At 33.0% G+C, this 25385-nt stretch overlaps 1 protein-coding gene across 4 annotated transcripts in view; it reads right to left on the bottom strand.

The window, feature by feature from the left end:
• The window catches only part of Tlk1 (tousled like kinase 1), a 92646-nt gene that overhangs the window by 33723 nt on the left and 33538 nt on the right, over positions 1-25385 (bottom strand). For 2 of the 4 annotated variants that reach the window (XM_010606971.1, XM_010606970.1), the window contains 6 exons: positions 16100-16175; positions 10902-10997; positions 9460-9549; positions 7704-7796; positions 2769-2879; positions 2525-2661 (listed from right to left, as the gene is read on the bottom strand). In XM_010606971.1, the coding sequence (XP_010605273.1) occupies positions 2525-2661; positions 2769-2879; positions 7704-7796; positions 9460-9549; positions 10902-10997; positions 16100-16114 (542 nt within the window). In that variant the 5' untranslated portion in view covers positions 16115-16175. Of the gene's footprint in view, positions 1-2524; positions 2662-2768; positions 2880-7703; positions 7797-9459; positions 9550-10901; positions 10998-12903; positions 12951-16099; positions 16176-25385 lie in introns of all 4 variants that reach the window. The other 2 variants (XM_010606968.1, XM_010606969.1) reach the window with 2 other exon arrangements.

Below are 25385 nucleotides of genomic sequence, written 5' to 3'. Positions count from 1 at the left end.
GAAACATAAGAAAAAAAAAAAAAAAAAAAAAAAAAAAAAAAAAAAGCACTAATTTGAAAAAATTAGCAGTTAATAAATGTAAAGTCATTAAAATTTCTCATTCAAGAATCTAAAAATTTTTCAGAGCTACCAATTCTAAAAACTAATAGACATTATATCTAATATCATACAATAGTTTAAGTTTATTCTAGTAGTAACTAACCTTTTATGTTACCTCACTACAAGAAGATTTTTTTGTTTTTTTGAGACAGGGTCTCACTATGCAGTTCAGGCTGGCCTTGAATTCACTATGCAGTCCAGGCTGGCCTCAAACTCACAGCAATCCTCCTGCCTCAGCCTCCTGAGTGCTGAGGATTACAGGCGTGCACCATTATGTCCAGACAAAGAATTTTTTAAAACCCTACATGGTTATAGTATTTAGATTTAGAGCAAGTCAAATGTTTTATTCACGCCTACCTCCATCTTCAAACCAGAAATTACAGAGTGCCTATATGGCTGTTGTAGAAGTGCCCTGGCATACACATACCTTCCCTACAGTTCTAGTTCATGAAGCGGGTAGCAGAATATGACAAGACTGAAAGAATCAAGAACTAACAGAAGGGGCCGGGATTTAGCTCTGAGGTTCTGCTGCCTGCTTCGCAAGCGCAAGATCCCAAGTTCAATCCCTGGTACAAAAAAAAAACAAACAAAAAAACAACAAACTGACACAGAAGAACAAGAGTGTTTATAAAAAGCAAGAATAGCAAAGTAAAAATAAGCAGTTTACATTGGGAAGAGGGAAAAATAATTTCAATTATTAAAAAAGCAAATTTTAGAGCTGGTTTATGTAGCTCAGTGCTAAAGTACTTGCTTACCAAAAAAAAAAAGAAACAAAAGAAGAAGAAAAAGAAAACAATAAAGAAAAGAAAAGTAGTAAATGTTAAAGCTATTTTAGTATAGTAAAATCAAGATTCTTGCTATATGGACAAATAAATAGCTTATTAAAGTCCTAACAGAAAGTAAAGGATTAGAAGGATGAATATACAGCTAGCACTTGATTCATCTGAAATGATCATTCAGTTTAGAGACTAATATGATTAATTTTTATGTATTAATTTCTCTTCTCATATTCCAACTACTTTCAGTTATATCACTGATTATAAACAGTGTGCATAATATATTAAATACAATTAAGGCGTATTGGTGGTATTTAAAACATGTAACTAATATTTATTTTGTTGACAGCGTAATAAAGTTAACTACTGCCAGAAGTAATATTTTAGACTATGCATATTAATTTTGCAAACCTCTCTTTTATTTTACAGAACAATTGCTGGCCTGGGCTTAGTAGCAGAGGTTCTTGCTCACAAAACACTAAATGTAATGGTTTCTATCACAAATCCATTTCCTGCTCTCTACTTTTATGGTCAGTATTTTAGCTGAAGCATAATCACCTATCACTGGATACCTCTCCATCTTAGCTTTCAATAATTTATCTTCTTTCCAATACCCACACTGCCAACAGAGTATCATTCTGTAACTCAATCCTGATCACATATAACATGTAAGTCTTTAATAGTTCTCATTATCCACAGAATTAAACTCAAAGTCCCAAGCACATCAAGGACACCATCCTTCATTGTGGTATACATAATCTAGCACAGTTATGCTGACTAAAAGCTCAATAAATCTGCTGAGAGAAAGGCACTCTGTGCCAAGTCCTGAGAAAGTGTTTGAAGCAGCAATGCTGATGTAATACTACATGTAATAAACTTTGCCTCTGTTTTCCAAATGGGATTGAGTGGAAAAGCTGATGTGGACAATAGTACTACTTCTGCTTTAACAAATTTTTCAGCAAGGAAAATACAATAAAAAGGAACAGTATAAGTTTTGGCTCCTTAATAAATGGCCAACCTATTCTTACCTATCACTATCTAAACTCAAGGAAATGTAACAGTGATATTTTTGTTTTAAAGTTACCTTTGAAATATTAATCAGTTACAATAATGAGTTATTGCATTTGAGGCAAAAAGAAAAGTTCTTCCCTTAGGCTAGAGAGCAGGGAAAAGCTGTACACTAACACTAAAAGACTGAGGAATGGGAAAAAAAGAGGGAAGCTAAGCATGTGTCATGTGGCTATTGTCCTAGTACTCAGGAGACTGGGACAGGAGGCTCACTAAAATCCAGGAACTTGAGACCAGTTTGGGCAACACAGCAAGAAAAATAAACCTTAAGTAAAAAAATTCCACAAGATACACATGCAGAGCTTTTAAAGAACATAAAATTGTCAAGAATTTTCATTCCAAAATATCATCTATAAAGTTAAAGGGTTAGTTTATACTTGGGAAAGTAAGATTTAGAAAAATACACTATATTCCATAGGTGAATGTTAGTTTTCAAAAAGTCTTGTTTTGTTTCATATTCCTTTCAAATCTGCTAAGTTCTGATTTCAAATAAAATGTTAAACATAATTACAAATTTATAATCTTTTAAAGTAATGCAAACACAAAGGAATGCTAAATATTTAAATCCAAGGATGACTAACTTCACAAGATTCTGAAATGCAAAGCCATCTGTCCATTGTTCAGTAAATGATGCACCATGTCTAACTGTTGTAAAGTGCCCAAGGCGTAATCTATCTTGCATACTCTTCTCTCTGCTTGATAGTTTTTCTTGCGTGCTCTGAAAAAGAAGAGTAAAAAAACCCATTAATTTTATTCATTTAAATTTTACAACGTACATGGTAAAAGGGGCTAGTAAAGGGAAATTTTAGTGAACTCTGACCTTACCTTTTCAATAAGAAGTTTCTTGCTCATTGATATGCATTTATTTAATCTCTCTTTGTATTTTTCAAGTAATTTTTGTTGATCATCTATTTGCCGTCTGAGATCACAGTTAGCCTACAACATAAGCAGGAAACACAAAAGATTTAGAATTTGCATACATGAAAAGCCTAAAAACATTTTGTCTTTTCAATAAATTAGAGATAAGATTACTGAAGATTAAATATTTGACTATGGAATTTCAAAAGCCTTGAGAATGTGGGATAATACTATTAAATGCTATGTATCTGCAGTTTTGGAAAGTACATAAAGTTTGGTATACGTACTTTATACATTCAAATCCACACCCTAATTTATATAATATTGGCTAAGTTATCATTATAGTTTAGATCTAAAATGTTCTCCAAAAGTCTTATGTTTAGTGGCAGGGCCTGATCAGAGTTGGCAGGTCACTGTGGGGCCATGACCTGGAAGAGTGTATTCTTGTCCCTGGCTCTTCTTCTCCCTCTCTCCGTGTGCTTCCTGGCCACCATGATGTGAACAATATTCCTCTGCTTGTACTTTCACCATGTGGTTTCTCCTTGGAGCTGGCCAACTATGGACTAAACCCACAGAAACTGTAAGCTAAAACATACAAATACACACATACATGCGCGTGTGCGCGCAGGCACACACACACACACACACACGCACACACACACGCACACACACACCCCAAACCAAAAACCAAAACCAAACTTCTCTAAATTGTAGATGCTGCATATTCTATCTCAAGAACAGGAAAACTGATTAATATAGAGTATTGGTGCCAGAACTGGTTTGGTGGGGGAGTGTGGAAAAGTTTGAAGATGCAGGCTAGAGAAGCTCTGGAATGCTGTGCATGACATTTAATGTATGAAACTGGTCAGAGCTCAGAAGATCAAAATGCAGCCAATAAAGGTCAGGCTCAGGAGGTTTCAGTTAGAAATAAGGACCACTGGGGCTGGGGATTTAGTTCAGCGGTTCGGTGGCCTGCCTTGCAAGCGCAAGGACATGAGTTCAATCCCCGGTACCAAAAAAAAAAAAAAAGAAAGAAATAAGGACCATTGGCAATTGAACTAGAAGCCATATGTGTTATGCTCTGGCAGAAAATTTGTCTACTTTTGTCCATATCTTGAGACTTTGTGGGAGACTGATATTAAAAATGGCAAACTAATCAATCTGGAGGAGGAAATTTCAAAGTATCTCAATATTTAGGATATGGCATGGGTGTTGCTGGCTGCTTTCAGCCAAGTTTACAGTGAGAATCAAGAGCAAAAAGCAGAGCCAAATGATATAAAGCTTGGCCAGAAAGGAAGTGTTTGAAAGGATCAGCATTTAAAGAAGCCAAGTACAGTCAAAACCTGGATTACAAATAACTTGGTCTGCAAGTGTTCCACAAGATGAACAGACATTTCTAAGAAGTTTTAACTTGATAAATGAGCAATGTCTTGCTATAAGATCTAAGTTCAGTTTTTAAATTTCTAAACAGAGGCCACATAATCTATCTCAGTTAAAAATATTAGGTGACTTTTTTTTTTGGTATCAGGGATAGAACTTGGGTCCTTGTGATTGCGAGGCAGGTGGCAGCACCACTGAGCTAAAACCCTGGCCCTCTCAGTTAAAAACAAATGAAATATGGTATAAAATATGTCTAATATGAATAAATGTGTCTTCTACCTTGTGTAGCTAATAAAACATTTTCTCCATTCGACTTTTGGATGATACTGTAACGGTAACTTGCTTCTTTATCATTTTTCCTTGGCAATAGGGTACCAATTCTGTTCACTTTGTAGGCAGCTGTATGCTCAGAGAAGAAACATCTCTGTAATCCCAGATAAGTCGGATTACTCTAGTAAAATGGTGAGAAAATAATCTGGAGGCTTTGCTAAGACATAACCCTAGAGTGTTCTGATTCAAATAGTCTGGGGAAGGGCCCAAGAATTCCCATTTCTAAAAAGTTCTGTAGAAATGCTGATGTTTCTGGTATGAAGATGATATTTTGAGACCACAAGGCTAAGCAAATCAGGACAGAAACTAAAAGACAGTGGCTTATCTTGAAAATGCTGGGAGAAAATAAATACCACCCTAAAATTATACACTCAACAAAACTTTTTCAAGGAAGAAGAAATGGAATTTTGCACCAACAAATCTTCATAATTACATATAATTCAAACAAAACTGCAACAAATTATGTGTGTGCATGGTGTGTACATATTTAACTTGAAAAACAATCTAAAATTTCTTTTAAACTGCAAAAGGCCCTAAACAGCCAAATTTAAGAGGATATATGTTCAACCACATATCAAAATTTAATATAAAGCTATGCTGATAATATTTACTCAAATGCCTCTTTTGAATAATAATCCATTGTTCTATTCTGGATATGTACCTAGCTAAATGACTATACTTCCCAGCTTTATTTGCAGCTATGTAATAATGGTCAATGAAATTTAAGCAAAAGAAGTTCAATGTGATATTCAAGAAGACTGTACACAGAACTGTGTTTCTTGTTCTTCTCTATTCCTGTTTTCCACTTACAAGACAGAAATGAGAACTATGACTCTAACAGATATTTTGGACTTCAATGTGACCTTCAAAATGCAAGCCATGTATAAAGATGAGGAAGCAGAACAACTAAAGGAGCTAAAGTCTCATATGACATCTGAGGAACAATCGTATCTGGGTTACCCACATCTATTCTTTTAAAGGATAAATTTCAATCTTGTTGAAAGTGCTGTTGTTTACATTCTTTGTTACAAAGATGACTGCTAAATGATAAAAAGATGCTACAGTATCAGTGTAGTAAAACATAAATATAAAAAGGGAACATAATATAAAATATTAAATGGAGCTACTTGCATATGTAAACAAAATTTTATGATAGTAGAGTAAGAACGGACTATTAAGTGGCATCAGATAACTGTTTAACCACACAAATAGCAATATAATGAAGTCCTACCACACCCAAAAGCCAATTCTAGCAAGACTAACAGTTTATAATTGAAACTCAAGACTAAAAATCTTTCTAAAAACTCAAAATGTATCTATTCATTAAAAGCCAGCACAATGTAATAAAAAGACAATTCACAAAGTGACAGAAAACTGATCCAAATGACCAACAAAAACTTAGCATCACTAAAAGTCAAACAGCCTAATTAAAAAAAGAATGGTCAGAAATCTCCCAACTATTTCACAGAAGAAACACAGTTAATAAATATTTTAAAGAGGTTCAAAATCAATTAGTAAATAAGAAATTTATAAGAAGACCATAAGATACTATGATAGCCCTCAGATTAGCAAAAAAAAGTTTTTTTAAAATGGTGTAATACTAAATCTTGGCAAAGATAATGAACAAGGAAAGTCTTTCTGGACCACTGTCATTGGGAGTATAAACTGAAGCAATCACTTTGAGAAAAACACTGGCATCACAAAATAAAGTAGAAGATGTACATGTTTTATAGTAGCACCACATCTTTCCTAGGCACAGGCAATAGAAAAATTCTTGCACATATGCCTTAGAAAATAAGGATGGCCAGAAGTGGTGTCACACGTCTATAATCCTAGCATCTGGGAGGCTAAGGCAGGAGAATGACCAAGAGTTCAAGGCCAGCCTGAGCTACATAGTGAGACCCTGTCTCAAAAACAAACACTAAAGGGGAAGTGGGAAGAGGAGGGGAAAGGGAAAAGAAAAAAAATGTGAAAAAATGAAAAAATGGAAACAAAGTCTTTGTAAATAGGGAAGGGTGAAGGGGGTGAAGGGAGGGCAGGGGTATGGTGAAAAAACAAGAACCAAGATATACCATGTAAAGGTACAAGATCCCAATGATAAATGTAACTGTATTGTTTGCTTTAAATGTACCAATACACTTAAACAAACAAAAAACAAAACAGGAAAATAAGGATATACAAGAATGTTTTTAGCAAAGTAGAAGTAAAATGTCAACTAAATGCAAAAATGATACGAAAATTATGTTATAGTCATATAGTAATGCTTTACTACAGAGCAGTAAAATAGACAATAGTTATACTCATCAATGTGGGCAACTCTCTTACATATGATATTCAATGAAAACAGCAGGGCAAATCTATACAGGATAATTTTACTTAAAGTTCAATAACAAACTGAATATAATGTTAAGAAAGTAAAAAACATTTAATACAATCATAAAGAAACACAAAGTCATGATAAATACACATTTTACAACAGTGGTTAAAAGAAAAGGGGTGTAAGACAGTAAAGGCGTTGAGATCAGGAAACATACAAGGGCATTCCAAAGGTACTGGTGGGTATGGCAGGATCACAGGTGTTGTTGGTTTTGTTGTTTCTATACCAATGGTTCTCAGTTCAGGTTTAAATCAGAATAGTCTGTAGCAACTTTTAAAACTATCAATGCCCAAGTTATATCATATCACCTTGATCAGAACTCCTTATGGTAGATTTAAAGGCATTTATATTCCTACCCTTCCCCTCTGATGATTCTAAAGAGCAGCAAGGGATGTGTACTACTGCTTTGTACCTTATTCACATTATAAGTATACTTTTGGATATATTTAAAAATAAAGTTTTCATTAAAAATCTCTAAGGACTGCAGCAGTTATTTCATCCTCTATGGTATCAGATGTCAGGTGGGAATATAACAAAATCAATTAACATGAAATGGGTATCTGATGAATAGTTGATATGTGAGACAAATTTTATAAACTATTTCAATTGTTTCTTCTCAATTCACATTTAAAAAGCTAGTAAAATTTTTTTCACTTTAAAAGTTGGTATTTCAATTAGGTACTTAAACTAAATAAAGTTTATTTTTGTCTAGATACAGAATGCTTCTACCACGTTAAGTATTTTTCTCAACAGTTTCACTGTTGCCAAATAATTTACAGTACTCAATTTTTCCCCCTCCATGACTTATTACTTACCCTGAGCAAATCATCTATACGACCTTCCTTTTTTTCCAGGTCCTGGTTTTTATTACTTTCTAATGCTGCTAATTTCAACATTGTGAGATCAGTCTAGATGAAAGAAAGCTATTTTATTATCTCTATTATGTATATTGTTACATACAAACAAAAAACTACATTTTACCTACTTCAAAAAGCAAAAAATTATATATGAGTTTTTTGTGTATGTAAAGTGCACACTAAGACCAAAAGGTCATAGTGTAGTTTCTAGCTTTAATAACTTCAGGAAACTGGGCATGGTAGCACATGCCTATAATCCCAGCACTTGGAAGGCTGAGGCAGGAAGATCACAGTGAGTCTGAGGCCAGCCTAGGCTATATAGGGAATTAATTCAAGGCCAGCCTGAGCTACATGGAGAGATCCTGCCTCAAAAAACCCAAAATCCAAAACCAAACATCAGAAGTATAAATGTTACAAACTTATATCAGAAGTATAAATGCTACAAACTTACAAAAAATGTTTACTTAGAATACTGATGTGCCTCTTTAAAAATGTTATCTACTGCTTTGTGCTGTACATTACTTGATTCTTCGGCTTTACAAAATACTTTTTTAAATGATTTGAGAAGTAAAAACTGTACGTTTATGGTAGACATCATGTTTTGATATATGCATATAGTACAGAATGGCTAAATCAAGCAAATGAACACATGCCATATTTGTTCTGTGGTAAGAACATGTAAAAATCTACTTTCTTAGCAATATTCATATATAAAATATACTGTTATTGAGTATAGTCACCAGGATGTATAACCGATACCTCAAACTGAAATTTTGTACCCTCTGACCAAAACTTCATGCAGGAAAACCTTTTAGGAGCTGCTCAAGGACTGAAAGATATTGTTCCTGTATGTGTAATCTTGACTTTAGGATTATCCAAAGAGGTTTTGCTACATGCACAAGAGTTTGGATATGATCCCATAAATAAAGTCTAATGGAAATGAATTGGGGACCAGAGGTGATCAAGCAACAGGATCTACTCTCCAGCTCCCAGGCTGAAAAAGTGACATCAGGAAATAGTCACATGTAAAAATTTAAAATCAAAACCTTAGTACTGGGTTAAGAGTGCAGCTTAGTGGTAGAGCATGTGCTTAACAGGCACATGTCCTCAGTTCGAGAATCAGCCCCCCAAAAAACCAAAAAATCTTAGTACCTGTATTCAAAATTAATGGAACTAAATAAAATATAGAAGATAGCAAAATAATACAATTTTTTTGCAATTTGTAGCATCTATGTAGATACACAGACACTCAAATGAACTATTTAATGTCAACTTATAAACATTGTAGCATCATGAAGACATCAATTATATACAAGTGGATATTAAATTCAAAAGGAATTAGGCCCTTACTTAGCAAGCTCAAGGCCCAGGATTTAATACACAGTGACACACACACACACACACACACACACACACACACATACACACTCACACATACACACACACCCTGATTAATAAACAGAATTGATATGTTTTGGTTGTTCTGATTATTTGACATGCTTCAAACATCTATACATTTGCCAGTGTATAACAAACGTCAAGTTTATAATAAACTCAGTGTTTTAAGTTTGTACTCCTCTGTAAACTACTTTCCATTAATAAGTAGTTTTCTTGATGTTTTACTTTATGATTATGTCTAAGACAAATACTTGTTAACACAAAGGTGGTCACTAGTTTCCTAATAATAATAGAAAAAAATTTAGTTACTATTTACCTGAGTAATTTTAAAAGATAACTGCTTTGGTTGTAAAATAGGGTGGTCCCCAAAAGCTAATGCAGTAGGGGAAGGGCTATTCGGTCGAACCTAAAAAAAAAAAAAACAAAAAAAAGTAAAATTTCTACCTTTGCAAGAAAAAAAGTTTTCTGTTCGGTGAGTTAATACCTAATCACCATATAGTCAACAAGCATTCACTGGGTACCTCCTATGTAAGGCCCAGTGAGAGTTACAACCATAAATGCCCTGCCCACAGAGCTCATATTATAGTACTTCCCTAAAAGAAATCTTAATGCATTTCATATTGTTAAACACATTAAGGCCAAGTCAATTATTCAGAAACAAAATTATTAAAAATAGATGATGGTTTGAAAAGGAAAAATAAACGTATTTATACATAATTCTTAGTAGTAGAGATAACAATGCATGTCCATGAGTAGTTTGGCACCAACTTATTAATGAGTTTTATGGTTTACCTAGTCATAGTTTTAAAATATACTCATTGAAAGCAGATTACAACAGTGTTTCAATGCTGTCACTACATCACTTTACTTAAAAGTACTATTGAGTATTCTCATTTTGTACATTCCAATGTATAAAAGGAATGAAACAAAACTATGCTACAGACAAGGAGAAGACATAGAAAATAAAAATAAATAAGTTGCTGGAATAAGTAAGGGAAATTCTGGTTTTAAATTTTTCTAGCTCATCTTTATTTGCTTGGTTTTTGTTTTGAGACAGGACCTTGCTATGAGGTCAGGCTCTTTTTTTTTTTTTTTTTTTTTTTTTTTTTTTTTAGTCAGGCTCTTTTTTTTTTTTTTGAGACAGGGTCTCACTATGTAGTTGAGACTGACCTGGAACTCACTATGTAGCTCAGGCTGGTCTCGAACTCATAGCGATCCTCCTGCCTCAGCCTCCCAAGTGCTGGGATTACAGGCGTGCGCCACCACGCCTGGCGAGGTCAGGGTCTTGCATGAAGGCCAGGCAAACCTTGAACTCACCAGTAGTTTTGCCTGGGCCTCCTGACTTCCTAAATACTGGGATTATAAACACGCATCACCAGTTTGGACTTCACCACTCATCTTTAAATTACTGAAAGTCAACTTTACTTTTCTGATTAGATACTAAACTTTTGCATAATTAAAGTGAACAAAAATTAAAATCTAGTTTATGAAATCTTTAAGAAGCTCATTTTCAAAAACAAAATTCTGTGCCGCTACCTGCCTCACAAGTGCAAGGTCCTGAGTTCAATCCCCGGTACCCTCCCACCCCCAAATTGCAATAGCATCAGATCATTCAAAATGATTCAATCCACCACACAGAAATGACTTTTGAAAACATATACCTATTTATATAGAAATTTTCAATAAAATATAAAAGTTATTTGGTGTACATAATCTCTGAAAGCCTATGTATGAAAAACTGGAAAGATAAAAACTTACAGATGAGGAAGGAGTGGAATGTGAATGTGAATTCTGAGGAGAACGGATTGCAGGAGGTATGCCTCTTACAGGACTTGTGCCATTTCCACCTTGGTACTGAGAAAAAGAGAAAGGAAACATCACTACTTATTAATGGGGATTAGGTAGTTGTTATTTTGACAACACATCAAGAATTAATTTAAATATACTTTATCTTATTTTATTTATTTTATTTGTGGTGCTAGGGATTGAACCCAGGGCCTCATGTATGCTAGGCAAGTGCTCTTCCATGGAGCTACCTCCCTACCCCTAAATACATTTTATTTTAAATAAGATCAAGCATTTAAACAGGTACAGGAAAAAAAGCAAAATTAAGGTCACTTACAAGCAAGTCCTAAAAGACCACTGATAAGAACATGAAAATACAACATCTTATAAAGATACTTATTATTTTATATTAACTGTGATTATAATTTGTTGTTGTGGTTGACTCAAAGACAAGTTATCCCAAAGCATAAACTTGTTTTATTTTTCCTCCAAAGTTTAGCATAGTTCTGCTATACATGTTTCTTGAATGAATATAGTCCCTATCCCCAAACAATTTTAAGACATTTACATGAGGATTTTAGTAAACATAATCAACTATTTCAAAACAGAATCATCATTCTTAAGCTCTGTTAGAATACCCAAAAGTTCATGCTACTACACAGAAGAATTATATAGGACAAGTCCTTTTCTTCAGTAGCACAAAATCTTTTCAGTTCCTTCTTACAAAGTGTGTAATTGGCTGCATATGAAGAGAAGACAACTAACCTATTCCGACTACTTTTTCTCCTATCTCATATTTTTAGATAAGGTAGCAGAAGAAAACAATCTGCTAATATTGGCTTCTTCTAGGAGTATGGTTTATTGTCTATTTCATTTGCTGTTTACTCACTTAACTGCTATGAACAGCAGAGATGGGGATTCTTAATGTGGTCACTAATCAACTACCAGCAACCTAAGAATTTTATCTCATTTATTTTATTCATAGTGCCTAGCATAATGCCCAGCACACAGTAGGCATCCAAGAGACATTTGTTTATTTGAACTGATCCTAGCTTTAACAAAGGTTCTTGAATATTAACACTGAGTGACTGACCTCAACTAAAGGGCATTAGGTAATTTGTAGTCAGCAAAATATTTTCCCTTAGAATCTGTAAACTCAAAGCAATGGCGGATTTAATTTTTTTTTCAAATTCAGCCATTCATCTACTCAGTCAGTTCTCTCATTTTCAAATATAACTTTTTCAACTGAATAGATTGTATTTGTTGTTTTAATAATCATACTAATATATTCTAATATAAAATTGGTAGCCCAAGGGTTTCTATGAAGGCACAAACATTTCAAATATGTTTAAAGATACTACATATATATATATTATATTATATTAATATATTATACAATGTATATGTATGTATGTATGTAAGATTCCTATCTATATCAATTATTTAATCTCCATCCACAGGGGCCAATGTTGCTGTTGTGTGATAAAGCCTGCACTGATACTAAAAGTTGCTAGACTAAGTTCTACTCTTTTTCTATTTAGAGTTTGTCTTTCAGTAGGCTACTTCTCTGGCCCTCAGTTCCCCACATGTAAAATAGAAACACTAAAACCTACTTCGCCTATCTTATGGGTTGTTATAAGCAACTTTTTAGAAAGTACTTTTAAAATTATGATGTGACATACCAATGTAAGAGTATTTTTTTGTTGTTCTTTTGAGACAACGTCTTGCTATTTAAGGCTGGTGTTGAACTCACTAGTCCAGGATGGTCTGAACCTCATGGCAATCCTCCTGCCTTAGCTAGACTACAAGCACGTGCCACCATACCTGGTTTGAAAGTAAAGTTTGATGTTCTTAGGAAGATAGAGTATCACATCGTACTGAAGGTCTGCTCAAAGGTTGACCTTATGGTTCAAATTATTTTCAGCTCATAGAATTATACTGAATCAGAACTGGAAATTATCCTCAGTGAACTTACTTCAAAATAGTCGCTAATTTTGTGGCCACGTCCCCCAATACTTTTTCCTAAAATATAAAAGTAAAAATATTTATATATTTAAATTCATTCATGATTATCTACCAAATACTGTATTAGAAAGAAAATGTGTTAAACTTAATTTTCTTAATGCACATAAAAATGAATGGTATTTTAGTGGTGTAGTAAAGAGTATCAAAAAATTAAATTCTTATAATAGATTAAAAAAATCAAGACATTTCAATAAAAATATGCCAATTAAAAAACTCCCATTACTGTAAAATCAGGTAAATCAAAGACATTAGGGAATCTTCTGGACTTTGTTGTTTTGTTTTGGCACACTGTGATTGAACCCAGGACCTTGCCCTTGCCAAGCACATGCTCTACCACTGAGATACACCCTGCAAAGGGACCCCTGCTTTTAAAACATTGTTAACATGGCTTAATGTCTATTTGTTTTAAAGAAGTAAATCAACAAAAAAGAAAAGACAAATGGCAACTGCATTACTGGCAACTTAATTCATGCTTGGTAAATAAAATAAAAAAGCTTTAGTTAATACAAACCAAAAGTTAATCCCTGTCAAACTGAAAGCATACTTCAGTATCAATGTTATTTTGTAAAATGTGTATGAATTTCTGAAAAGTATTCCCAAATTATTATGTTTCAATAAATTAGATTTTATGGTCTGCTCTTATGACCACAGTGATAAAATAAACTAGGTTGTTACTAATCACATTGTTCTCAGTGTTCAGTGTTTATAAGTTTTATAAATATTGAATTAAGAATATGTTAACGAAGATGACATTTAGAAAAGTTTTTTGGGGAGCAGGCATTCATCTTTGATTGGAACTATATATATACATGATTTTTTCAAGTTACAATAGGAAGAAGCTAGTATCATAGAGCAAAAGGCTTTGCATAATATAAACAAATATACATCTACCAATTCAATACTGACTTATATTTATGCATTCATTTATTTTAACCAACAAATATTTCTTAAGTGGTTACTATGTGCCAGGCATTATGGAGACAAACAATATATTTAAAAATTTACATTTCTTCTTGGAGTAAGGAGAATTTTAAAAAAAACAAGTGTACTTAGATTATAAATGCTACTTAGAAACTTTGAGAATGCTTTTTTAAAAAATTATTATTTGCTACCAGGGATTGAATTCAAGACTTTGTGCTTGCGAGGCAGGCGGCAGCACCACTGAGCTAAATCCCCGGCCTACTATTTAGATATTTTGAACAACAAATTTGTACAAATGTACTTATAGTTTAGATATGAGATAGGGGTTTTATACAAAAGGAACTTCCTATTTGTAATAACTCCCCTGAAGATTCTGAAAAGGTAGTATTAAAGAAGACACAAATGCTTTTGGTTGCCTATCTAGAAGCTCTTTCCCAAATTATTTTCCCCATGACAACGCCCAAATTTTATTCCATTATATCTCTCTCCCTAAACAGCACATGTAATTTCAGAGGCGGCTATACAGCCCCCAGTCCCAGTTCCCCTTTCCATTTTGTTCAGGTATCACAACTTCTCCACACAGCTTTTCTTTCTTTTTTCTTTTTTTGGTACCAGGGATCAAACTTGGGTCCTTGTGCTTGCAAGGCAGGCAGTGCACAGCTCATATTTTTAAGGGGAACACTTTTACCTTATCTTCAGTTTCAGAAGCAAGCATGATTTTCCTAGACATAGTACCTATGTTGCATATTACTAGTTTTGAAATGATAAACAAGTAATCTGGACAGTAAGGTGACAAGGCAGCTTTGGTATGTTTTCGAAGTTCACTCCAAAGGGGAGCAGAACAGGGGACTAAAATGGGACACAGAAAACTGGCCTTTCTCTAAAGCAAATATCAAATGCCAGGTGCAGTGGTGCACACCTATAAACGCAGCTACATAGGAGGCTAAGATCAGATGATTACAAGTTCAAGGCCAGCCTAAGCAACACAAACAAACCAAACCAAAACAAAGCAAAAAAAAAAAAAAGAAAAAAGAAAAAAAAAGAAAGAAAGAAAGAAAGAAAGAGAAAAACCAAAACCTAAAACAACAAAAAGTAAAGCAAATAAGTGAAAACAAGTAAGGCACACTTTTGAGTTTTTAAAAAGCTGCTTTGAAATGATTGTAATTAATGTTATTTACAATAAATAAAGGTATAAGTCCACTAAACATAACCTGAGGAAAATACACTAAGACAAAAAAATGAGTTCATTGCAAAGTGAGATACAATGTATTAGAACATAGAGAAAAGGCCCTTAACTCCTTTCTTTCATAAATATAGTTGCTGCAAATATATCCCTTGGTTGAAGGGCCATATATAAACAGGTAAGCTATGGCACACCTTATGGATTTGGCTACAAAACATATAATGCTATATATAAAATCATTATTATGCATGATTTCAGATTCTAATTCATATTTAATGTTCAGGTCCCAAATAGAATGATAATATTTTTTTGCTGTCCATTACAAGAGAATCTGTAGCCTAGTGAAAATAATTTTCTTAGCCCCATCACAAAAGATCACTATGCAAGAAATGGTAAAAAAACAAGTATGAAGAGAAAAAAGATGTTGAAATTAGTCTTCAGTTACTTCTGAGAATTTTTTGTTTGTTTGGAATAGAGTATTGGTATGTAGCTCAGGCTAACCTCAAACTTACAGTGACCCTCCTGCCTCAGTCTCAAAAGAGCGGGAATTACAGAGGTGCACCACCGTGCCCAACTCTAATTATTTCCATGTGCAGTTTAAATAAACAAATAAATAAATAGGAGGGGTAAGTGTGGGTACTTGTTTTAAAGTTAGTTTTAAAGTTATTTAAATATAAGAAACCATTTCAATATCATAATTCATAAAAAGAGAGGAAAATGATGGTAACAAAGTAATGCTTGTCAGATTTGGACATGGTACTTGTCTTTCTAGGATCCCATTTTAAAATGGGGAGGGGGACAAAAAAAAATCCAAAGACAGTAAACCATACATTAAATATGGTACAGAAAGCCTGAAGTTTCATATTATTTTTTATGCAAAGTTTAATCTCAATTAACACAAAAATTATAAAATACCTAAGGAATTCATAAAAAAAAACCCAAGAAATCACTTATTTTACAACTAGAATATTAATGGATTAAAAATCAGAATAATAATTATAAATGCCTACTGAGCTCTGTAGGAGGTTGTTGCTTTGCTTACCCTGACTACTTTCATTCTGGTTTTCTGCTTTTCTCTTCCTTCCCCGGGATGATTCTGATTGTTTCTTCTCTGGTGTCTACAAAAAATAAGTTAACATAATTTAAAATTATAGTTTTATCATATAAAATTACTGCTGTAAATAGAAATTACATATTTTCAAGGCCAAATGAAGGGTTCAATTGTATTTATAGGATGCAAATGTAGTTCTTGACATACCATTTATTTAAAAAATAAAATTTTCTATTCTATAAATTTTAACTTTCCAGTATAAAAGACTCGTTCGTACATGTTACTTGAAATACACACTCAGAGAATTTGACTTAAAGTAGATAAGAAATCTGAGAGTAATTAGACTTGCAAGATGCCTTTCAAAGTCTTACCCAGAAAGGGAGAGGGGAAAATCATTTTCTAGAATTCAAACATATTTAATCTAATAAAAGAAAACTGGATTTAAAAGGAGGGGGGCAAGACACAAACTCTGACATTCAATTCCTGTTGAAAAGGACAGACCACTCACCTAAATGTATGGCAGTTATTACCCAACCCAATTACAGTAAATTCAGATTATACCTTAAATCGGAATTCAGCGAAGTATGGCCTATAAGCCAACTCTATTTGGCCACCTATTCTTGTACAGTCTATGATTTAAGCAATGTTTATATTTTTAAGTGACTGAATTTTTTAAGGGTTTAAATAAAGAAAACTATTTTGTGACGAAGACTTTTGTTATGTGAAAATTATAAATTCAGAGTTCAGTGTCCATAGTAGCTTATTATTAAGCCACCCTATTCATTTATGTATTACTTATAGCTGTTTTCACATTACAACCAGAGTTAAATTGCTGCAACAGAGATAGTACAGTCCATAAATTTTGAAATATGTATCTCTTTAGAGAAAAGTTTGTAGACCCTGCTCCTAGATAGTAGCTGTGTTTCAATTTGAAGGTTTCTTCTTTGAACAGATAGCAAGTATTTTCATTAGGCTAATATGACAAGTAATTTTTCTGATGTGGCAAACTGTTTTGCTTACACAGAGTAAAGCCAAGAGCAAAAGCCCAAGTCAATGGCTCTAAGCACTCAAATTCTAAACATCTGATAAGTAGTTCTGGCATCAGAACATTTCCTGACCTTAACAAGATCTAGTTTCATTCCTGAATAACTCATATTAGGCAGCTTAAAGTAAATATTTTAAGGCATTGAGTAATCCTATAATTAAATGGCATGAATTCTAATTCTTGCTGAGAATATATTGTTCCTCTAAGTATCATTTTGGGGTTCAACAAGATACTAGATTCAGAGAGGTTGTGCTACATGTTATCATCACTGAATTCTTAAAAGAAAAGCAATATATCTTTTTCTGCACCTCATCCTTCTGCCCTGTATTTGTTATATAGGTCTTATTTGATAAATATCTGAATAAATATTAAATAATGTACTCAATGTTTTCACTACTAGTGTGGCACAAATAGGATTAAAATAAAATCTAGTTCTGTGTAATCTAAGGCCTAAGTGTTTCAATAAGTTTTTTCTATGTGACATGTTATATATCCTACATCAAAAACTAAATGGATCAAATATAGAAAGACATTTTAAAATGTTATTGTTTGTAATTGAAATGTAATAAGCCCAATAAATTATCTATATATTTTTATTTTATAAACCAGAGGTTTTTAGAAAAACCAATCTAACTGTCAATCTACTTGGGAGGTGGACTGATGTACCAACAATTTTGGATATATATATTTTTCAGCTTAGTTCACTGTTAAAATCAGCAAACGTAAACAGTAAACAACCTTCTATTGTCCTAGAAAAAAAAATTACCAAATTAAAAATTCTAAATTAATATTTTCATGAAAACTCTAAGTCTATCTTAAAAGAAATACTTTATTTATATCATTCCTAATTTAATCTATATAAAAACATGCAATTTAAGGTATTAGATTTCTTTACTGTGAAGCTTCTCAGTAACATTAAAATGCTAACCCCCTGGTTCTATCTCCAACAGAGGGGTGGATGGGAAGAGTATATATACAAACCCTCCACTTGTTTGGGATAATTTTAATTAAATACTTTATTTAATACTTTAAGGCTGTTTTCTTTTCTTTTGGTACTGGCAATTGAATTCAGGACCTTGTGCTTGCGAGGCTGTCACCACTGAGCTAAATCCTCAGTCTTTAAGGTTGTTCTCTAAAGTCATATACATTACTTAATAGTACCATTTTTTCCTCCGAGGAAAACATCCCAGAATGGGGAAGTGCAACAACTTTTTGAAAAAAATTTCACTTCATTTAAAAACAGAAAACTAAAACCAAACAAATTCATTATGATTATAGTGAAGTTTAAGGAAAGGAGAATAAACAAATGTGATTAAGACCAAAATTAACTTTAAGACTGAAACATATAAGAAGTTGAAAAAAATAGTTTTTAAAAATTGAAAAATTATACAAAGTAAAATAAAGTGAATAGGAAAAAGATATACTTAAATTAGTCCATAAAGCTAATTTATCCATGATATGGAGAACCTCTGACCATCCCATAAACTTTAATCTTTTTCATGTCCAAATATACTTCCTAATGTTAACTTTTCACTTCATTATCACTTCATAGACATAGAGTGGTTCTATCATGAAAAAGTATAACTGTGCCTCTGAAGAGAAAAAGACAATGAATGGAACTCTGGATCCATAACTCCCTATAATCTTTGGCATGTTGTTTAATCTAAGAATTTTCCAATCAGAGTGAAATGTGATAATATAGGTATGGCAGGACTGTGCAGATTAAATGAAAAACATATTTACACATTGTATACATATATCTGAGCACTCAACTCTCTTATGTTATCAGCTATCCTATCACTTCAAATATCCACACACTTTATATTTTAAAATTTCAATTATGCACCACATGAAAAGGATTAGCAGCTTCTGTCCTAATAGCTTACAAATAATTTGTAGGATTTTCAAAACAGGTAACATTTGATCTTTAAGATCCTACTTGCCTACAAGATTGCAAGCCACTAAACCTGCAATCTCGGTCATCATCAACTCTCAAGCAATTGTGCCTTGAATAGATTCTGATTTGGTATTTAAATAATATGAGCAGGATCCATATTAAATGAAACAAAAACCCTTAATGAAGCCTATTACTACAAATTCTCCCAAGGCACTCATTTGTATATGGACAATTTTGAAATTTAGAATTTGAGAGAGAAATATGCAGGCGCACATCAAATACTTAGTTTCTAAAATGGTTCATCACTGACAAAAAAGTTCACAACATTATCTGCAATTTTCAAAATGTATTCTGGAGATACCTCGTGGGAGAAGAGGTTGTGTCTCACAAGGTATTAAAGAGGAGGGATAAAGGAAGAAAGTAGTAAGTAGCTGAGGTAAAGCTTTAGCCTACCTAAAACACATCCTATGTCAACTTTACTCCTTATCCTTGCAAACTTGGCATCTCTTATTTTAATAGATGTGATTCTGAATGAGACTTCCTTTGAAGAAAAAGTCTGCAGCTAACAGGGTTTGAAAAACTGATCACAACCGATGAGTTCTTTGAAGATATCCAAAAGACGTTAATCTCCCCACACATGTATTCACATAAAAGTATAAAATCTGCATACATACAGTTTTATAAAGAACATTTTCAACATTATTGCTTTTGCTAATAATGCTGCCATTTCTTTCTTTCCTCCACTATTTTTCTCAAATAATTCACTATAATTGATCTCAATAATGAAGGATTAAAATAGAAGGAAAAATAATATGATTTAGCTTTAAAAAGATGGCAAGAATACAATAATTTAAAAAGCCAAAGAATTCCAATACAGAGTGGAATAATATTCCAATATACAGCATGTCAGTGGAACAGTGCTTAGGACAAAATGGAAAAAAGAGAGGTTGGTACTCTTAATCAATTTAACTTTGTAAATGTCAGATTTATAATCATACCAAAACCAGAATGACTACTCTGGCATTTAAAATGTTCCAAGACATTAGTATGAACTTACACAGTATTTTCTAGCAGTTCAAAGTTTGTTCAAAAAAACAAAGACAATTTGAAAACATTCAAGAAGTGGCAGTGATTCAATTAATGGTACAATTTCATTTGGAACTTGGTCGGTGATTGTTAAAGTTTTTATATCTAGTCATATGGCTTCTTGATTAATATCAAAGCAAAAATAAATATCTTTCTTCAATGCAAGTAAGACTAAGAAAACAAGAGTTGTGACACTGCCACAGAATAGGGGATATAATGTGAACTATTCCTATATAGTCCTCAAACTAGAGAAATATTTAAAATTATCAACATAAATGTACTATAAAAATGGTATGTAAAAAGGCATTACATCAATGAAAATGGAGAGAGTAGATACAACAATGTATTCTTTACTCTGTGGTAGCTACTGGAATTCATCAAGCCTCACTAAACAGACAAAAATAAAGTTAGTAATCATTGTTTCCATAAAATTACTACAGTCAACAGAGTTAACAAGAAAATACTTTAAAACAAACAAAATCTACATTAATATTAAATGTCTTTAATGAAAGGTATTTATTTTAAATTTATCAGAATGACTTTCTTCTGATAAATTCATTTAGCCAAAACATTTTAAAAATAGAACTCAATGATTCCTCAGATATAAAATTCAAGGTTACTATTAAAATGAAATGACAAATATTCTTGCCTGCAGCTGGTAAAAATAATATTCAATTTTTACACACACAGGCAAAATTTACATTACACTAAGAATTCTGGAGAGATGTCTTTGTTACTTTAATGATATATCAAAACAGCACTGAACTAGAAAGGAAAATCTGGATCCTTACAAAAATAGTTGATGTAAAATAGATGTTCTTTTCAAGAATGTCAAAAGTATAAGATAATTTATTTTTCAACTTTTGACTTTAAAAACTGCATTATAATAATGTACTATAAGAAAACAAATTTTGCTGTGAAAATGTTCTTGCTGCTTTATATCCTATTTACATTTTGATAAAACCCATTATGAAATATATACATTCTAATTCAAGGATGGTATTAAGCTGGTATGACCAAAATTCAGTCTTTCCCTGCTTGAGAGTCAAAACTTTAATACTGGCAACTAATATCTGGAAATGCCTGCATGAATCTTCAATCCCTAAAAAGTCTGTTATACTGCTGATTTAAAGAATTAGATTATTTACATACACAATATCATGAAATCCTACCGCCAAGTAAAAGCACTTACAATTCCAGGTAATTCAAATCAATACAAGCAATTCTGGTTTCTGCTGTATTGTCTTTATTATTTTATAATATGTAATATTAAAGATCACAGAGCAACATAAGAAGAAATTGAGTAACCACACAATTAAAATGTTGGCTGTCTTACAGGTTAATTTAGTGACTAAGTTCATAACATTTTTTTTAAAAAAACCCTATGGATCTCCACTTTCTGTAAAATATCTCCAAACAACCATACCAGTAATCAAAAGAAATATGAAACTGAAACACTGAAACACCCTCAATATCAATTTAAATAACTGTCTTTCTTGCTGTCTTCACATTCTGCCTTATTCTATCATTTTAGTCATTTAAATGTGCATTCCCATGTTAAAGGAAGCATACTAAGTTCTTAATATCGGTAAAATTGATTTATTTATCATTTCCTAATCATTTGTATAGTATGACTACTGGCCTTGTCCTTTCTGTAGCTTTCCTTTTAAAGCCTTATTTTCTGAATAATATATATCACAAAATCAGAATAAAGTTGAATCTCCCCTTTTCAAATGATCTTATCAGTGGCTTTCAAATCATACTTCAGAATAAAATAGCCATTTATAACAACAGCTGTTGAGAGTAAAGTGGGAGTGGGTTCGGAAAGCAACATTTCAAGATAATTTATTCTGGAAATGCTGGCAATTTTGAGAGTAGAGTAAAATTTAGAATAGTGGTCTCAAAGCCTTTGTCCCATTGTGACATCCATGACAGAGTAATTCTCCCATATACAAACTCCTACATTCCACTGAACATGAATCCCTAGGTACTTACACATTTCTCTGATATATGTTTAAATGTAAATGCTATGTCACAGAATACACACAACTCAATTTTTTAAAGATAATGCCAAACTGCAGTTTTAAAAGCAGTATTATATTAGCACTGTATGAGAATGCTTATAAATCTTTCAAGATCTGTACATGATAGGTTAAAAGGTGTTTTTCTCTATAGCAATACAATTACTGCCAAGAAAGTAAGTGATTTATCTCATTTTTTAAAAGTTGCTCTGTCATATAGTTATTAGGATTTACTATATTCTCAATGTTGACTATGTATCAGTATAAGGGTAATACTGTAACTCTCCCTTGCTAGATGTCACATACCATGAGTTCATGTTCCCCAAAATCAAATAATGAATTCTAAGGATCAATGGTGATTAAGACTAGGAATTATTTATTAAAAGAGAAAGCTTCTGAGAGACATGAGAGGATCCAAAAATGGGTTTCCAATGAGTACATTTCTCACAGGAAGTTTTATAAAGCAAAATCACAAGGTGGGTACAAAAAATCATGAGGTAGGTACAATGTAGGTCAAAACTATGATCAACCAATAAGATTACAAGTATAGCTGCTTAGATAATATTAATCCAATGGGGAAGCGGGTCACACTACAAGTGTATATAGAAAGAACAAAGACCATTTTTAGGAAGGGATGGATTAGTCCTGGTCACCCACCAGGGTGACTGATGTCTAGGTAGGCTTTATTGGACCAGGTGATACCAATTATCTTATCCCTTGGGGAGGCATGAAGGTCTGGTCATTCTGTCTTTATCTTAAGGCCTGGCATCTCCAGACACAGTTTTATTCTTTCATCCTATACATTGACTCCCTTGAGGACCTAGCCCTGTCTGACTGTCCAAAATATTTCTACCTAACTTAGCTGTCTCTAACAGTATCACAATAACTTACAAATCATGTATCTGTTAGAAGTGATTCTTAATGTTGACTAAAATTACAGTAATTTATAAAGTTTTTAATTTTAAAGCTCCTACTGGAGTCCCTAGTTCTAATTTAACTATCTCTGGAAAAAGACAAAAGGAATCATTTTTAAAAAGCTCCAGAAGTGATTTTTATGGATTATCAGAAGTAGGAACAGTTATCCATCTATCTAAAAATGTTGTAAAATTGCCTCCATATCCACTTTACAGACTCTCCAGTTAAGATTATCACTCCTTATAATCTTTCATTAAAATTAAAGACCCAAACTGTGACATAAAGCAGAAAATTAATTAGGTAATAAGTCCAATGTGTTGTCATGGTTACTGTTATTTTAGAAAATGAGAATTAATCTTTAAAAAGATTAGTAAAACATTCACTCTACTCTGTCACCATAACAATGCATCTTTCTAGTATTTTTAAAATGCCACTAAAGAATAAAATATTGAAAATACATTTCTCAACCATGTCAACTTGTGTGGAATGCCCTTAAGATCTAATCTAAAGGCAACATTTATCAGATCAAATATTGTGTGAAGTACTGCCTACTTTTTTTTTTTTTTCTGGACACAGGGTCTTTCCCACTATACAGCGCAAGCTGGCCTTGAACTTGCAGTGATCCTTTTACTTCAGCCTCCCAAGTGCTGGGGTTACAGGCATGGGCCACCATGTCTAACTTTGTAGCCCAGATATTTCTTTGTTTTCTTTTTGTGGTACAGGGATCGAAATCAGAATCTGGTGCTGTTGAGGCAGGTGTGGTGTCATTGAGCTAAATCCCTGGCCCTGTAACTCAGGTATTTCTTAAATTGGAAAATGTTATAATTACTACAAATCATCTTACAATTAAATTTATTTCTTTCCAAAATACCATTTCCTCCCCCCAAAAGATAGTGAACTGGGCAATTTATCTAATAAGCTCCATACTACCTCGGTTATATGGCTACAGCCTAGAACAGTACTATAGTTGAGAGCGTCAGTCTAAAATAGGACAGTTTAGAATTAGAATTTTGACACCATTAACTCACTACCCTGTTTTGAATAAGGGCAAGTTAATTGCATTCTCTGAGCTTTTATTTTCACATTTAGAGATGTAAAATTTAAAAGTTGTTAATAATCTGGTTCCTCAGTTAACATGCTAAAATTGTATTTTCTCTCTTTCTATTAATGGGGTGATCCTTAACCAGGAGAAATTTGCTCTCTCCCCACCAGAAGATACTTAGTAATACCTGGAGACATTTTTTGGGTGCCACAGTGGTAACAAGAGGGAAGCAATCAAAGATATCTAATGCACAAAAGTAGAGATGTTGCTAAACAACCTACATTGATTACAAAGGACAGCACCTGCCCCACTTATCCAGTTTTTTGGTAAAATATTAAAGCTGACAGACCTTGTTTTAGTGAATATGTAAGTATTAATTGTAACTTGCACATAAACTACTTGCTACAGTATGTTTTTACTTTCATTCTCTGAAGAGTTTACAGTGGAAATTTCCAGAGGCTATATGACATATGATGACATCACACAGATGGATCTTGTGCTTGTGTAGTTTGGTGCTATAATATTTTGTTTTAAATCCTAAAATAGTGAACACCTACAGTCGTAACCCACATAAATAAAAGGTCTTGGGAATCCTCCACAATATTTAAGAGTTGTAAAAGGCACCTGAGACTCAAAAGCTTGAAAACTGCTTTTGTAAATGGACTCAGTCTGATAGTGTGTATAATGCTAGGAAATATTAACAGGTAAGATGGGTGAGATGAACGTGTTAGACAAGGAGCATTGTACCTGTAGCAGACAGGCAGGAGTGTTTATGTAGTACTGCTAAATTTATTAGTTCAACAAATATTTACTGACCATCTACTGTGGTCAAGTACTATATTAGATTTTACTTTAAAAGGTATCTTCATATTTAAAAAGATGTGCCATTTTTCTTTTCCAGTTTCATTTTCATGAATCATTATAGAACTTTCTTATCCTCAAAGACAACCAATAAAGTACATCAAATGCAAAGAGTAACAATAGCTGTTTGTTTGCTCACTAAATAAATGGCTTGCAAAATCATTAGTTCAAGATCCTGGATGTGCAAGAGCTTGAGATTCTCTAGATAGAGCATATCAAGTTTTTCAAGCAGGGAGTCTAGGTACTTATATTTGGAATAAATTTCCCAGATGATTCACATATACCTAACCTATTCCTCCATTTTCATAGAAACAGATGCTAAGAGACGTCAGACCCATATTTGCTTTTGTTTACTATTCCTTCAAGAAGACCATACATATTTAAGCAGGAAAGACTCACATCCTTTGTGT

The sequence above is a fragment of the Fukomys damarensis genome, unplaced genomic scaffold (genome assembly GCF_012274545.1).
Source record: "Fukomys damarensis isolate Sample0158 unplaced genomic scaffold, DMR_v1.0_HiC HiC_scaffold_26, whole genome shotgun sequence".
In the NCBI taxonomy this organism is placed as follows: Eukaryota; Metazoa; Chordata; class Mammalia; order Rodentia; family Bathyergidae; genus Fukomys; species Fukomys damarensis.
This window is presented reverse-complemented; position numbering and strand designations above follow the sequence as displayed.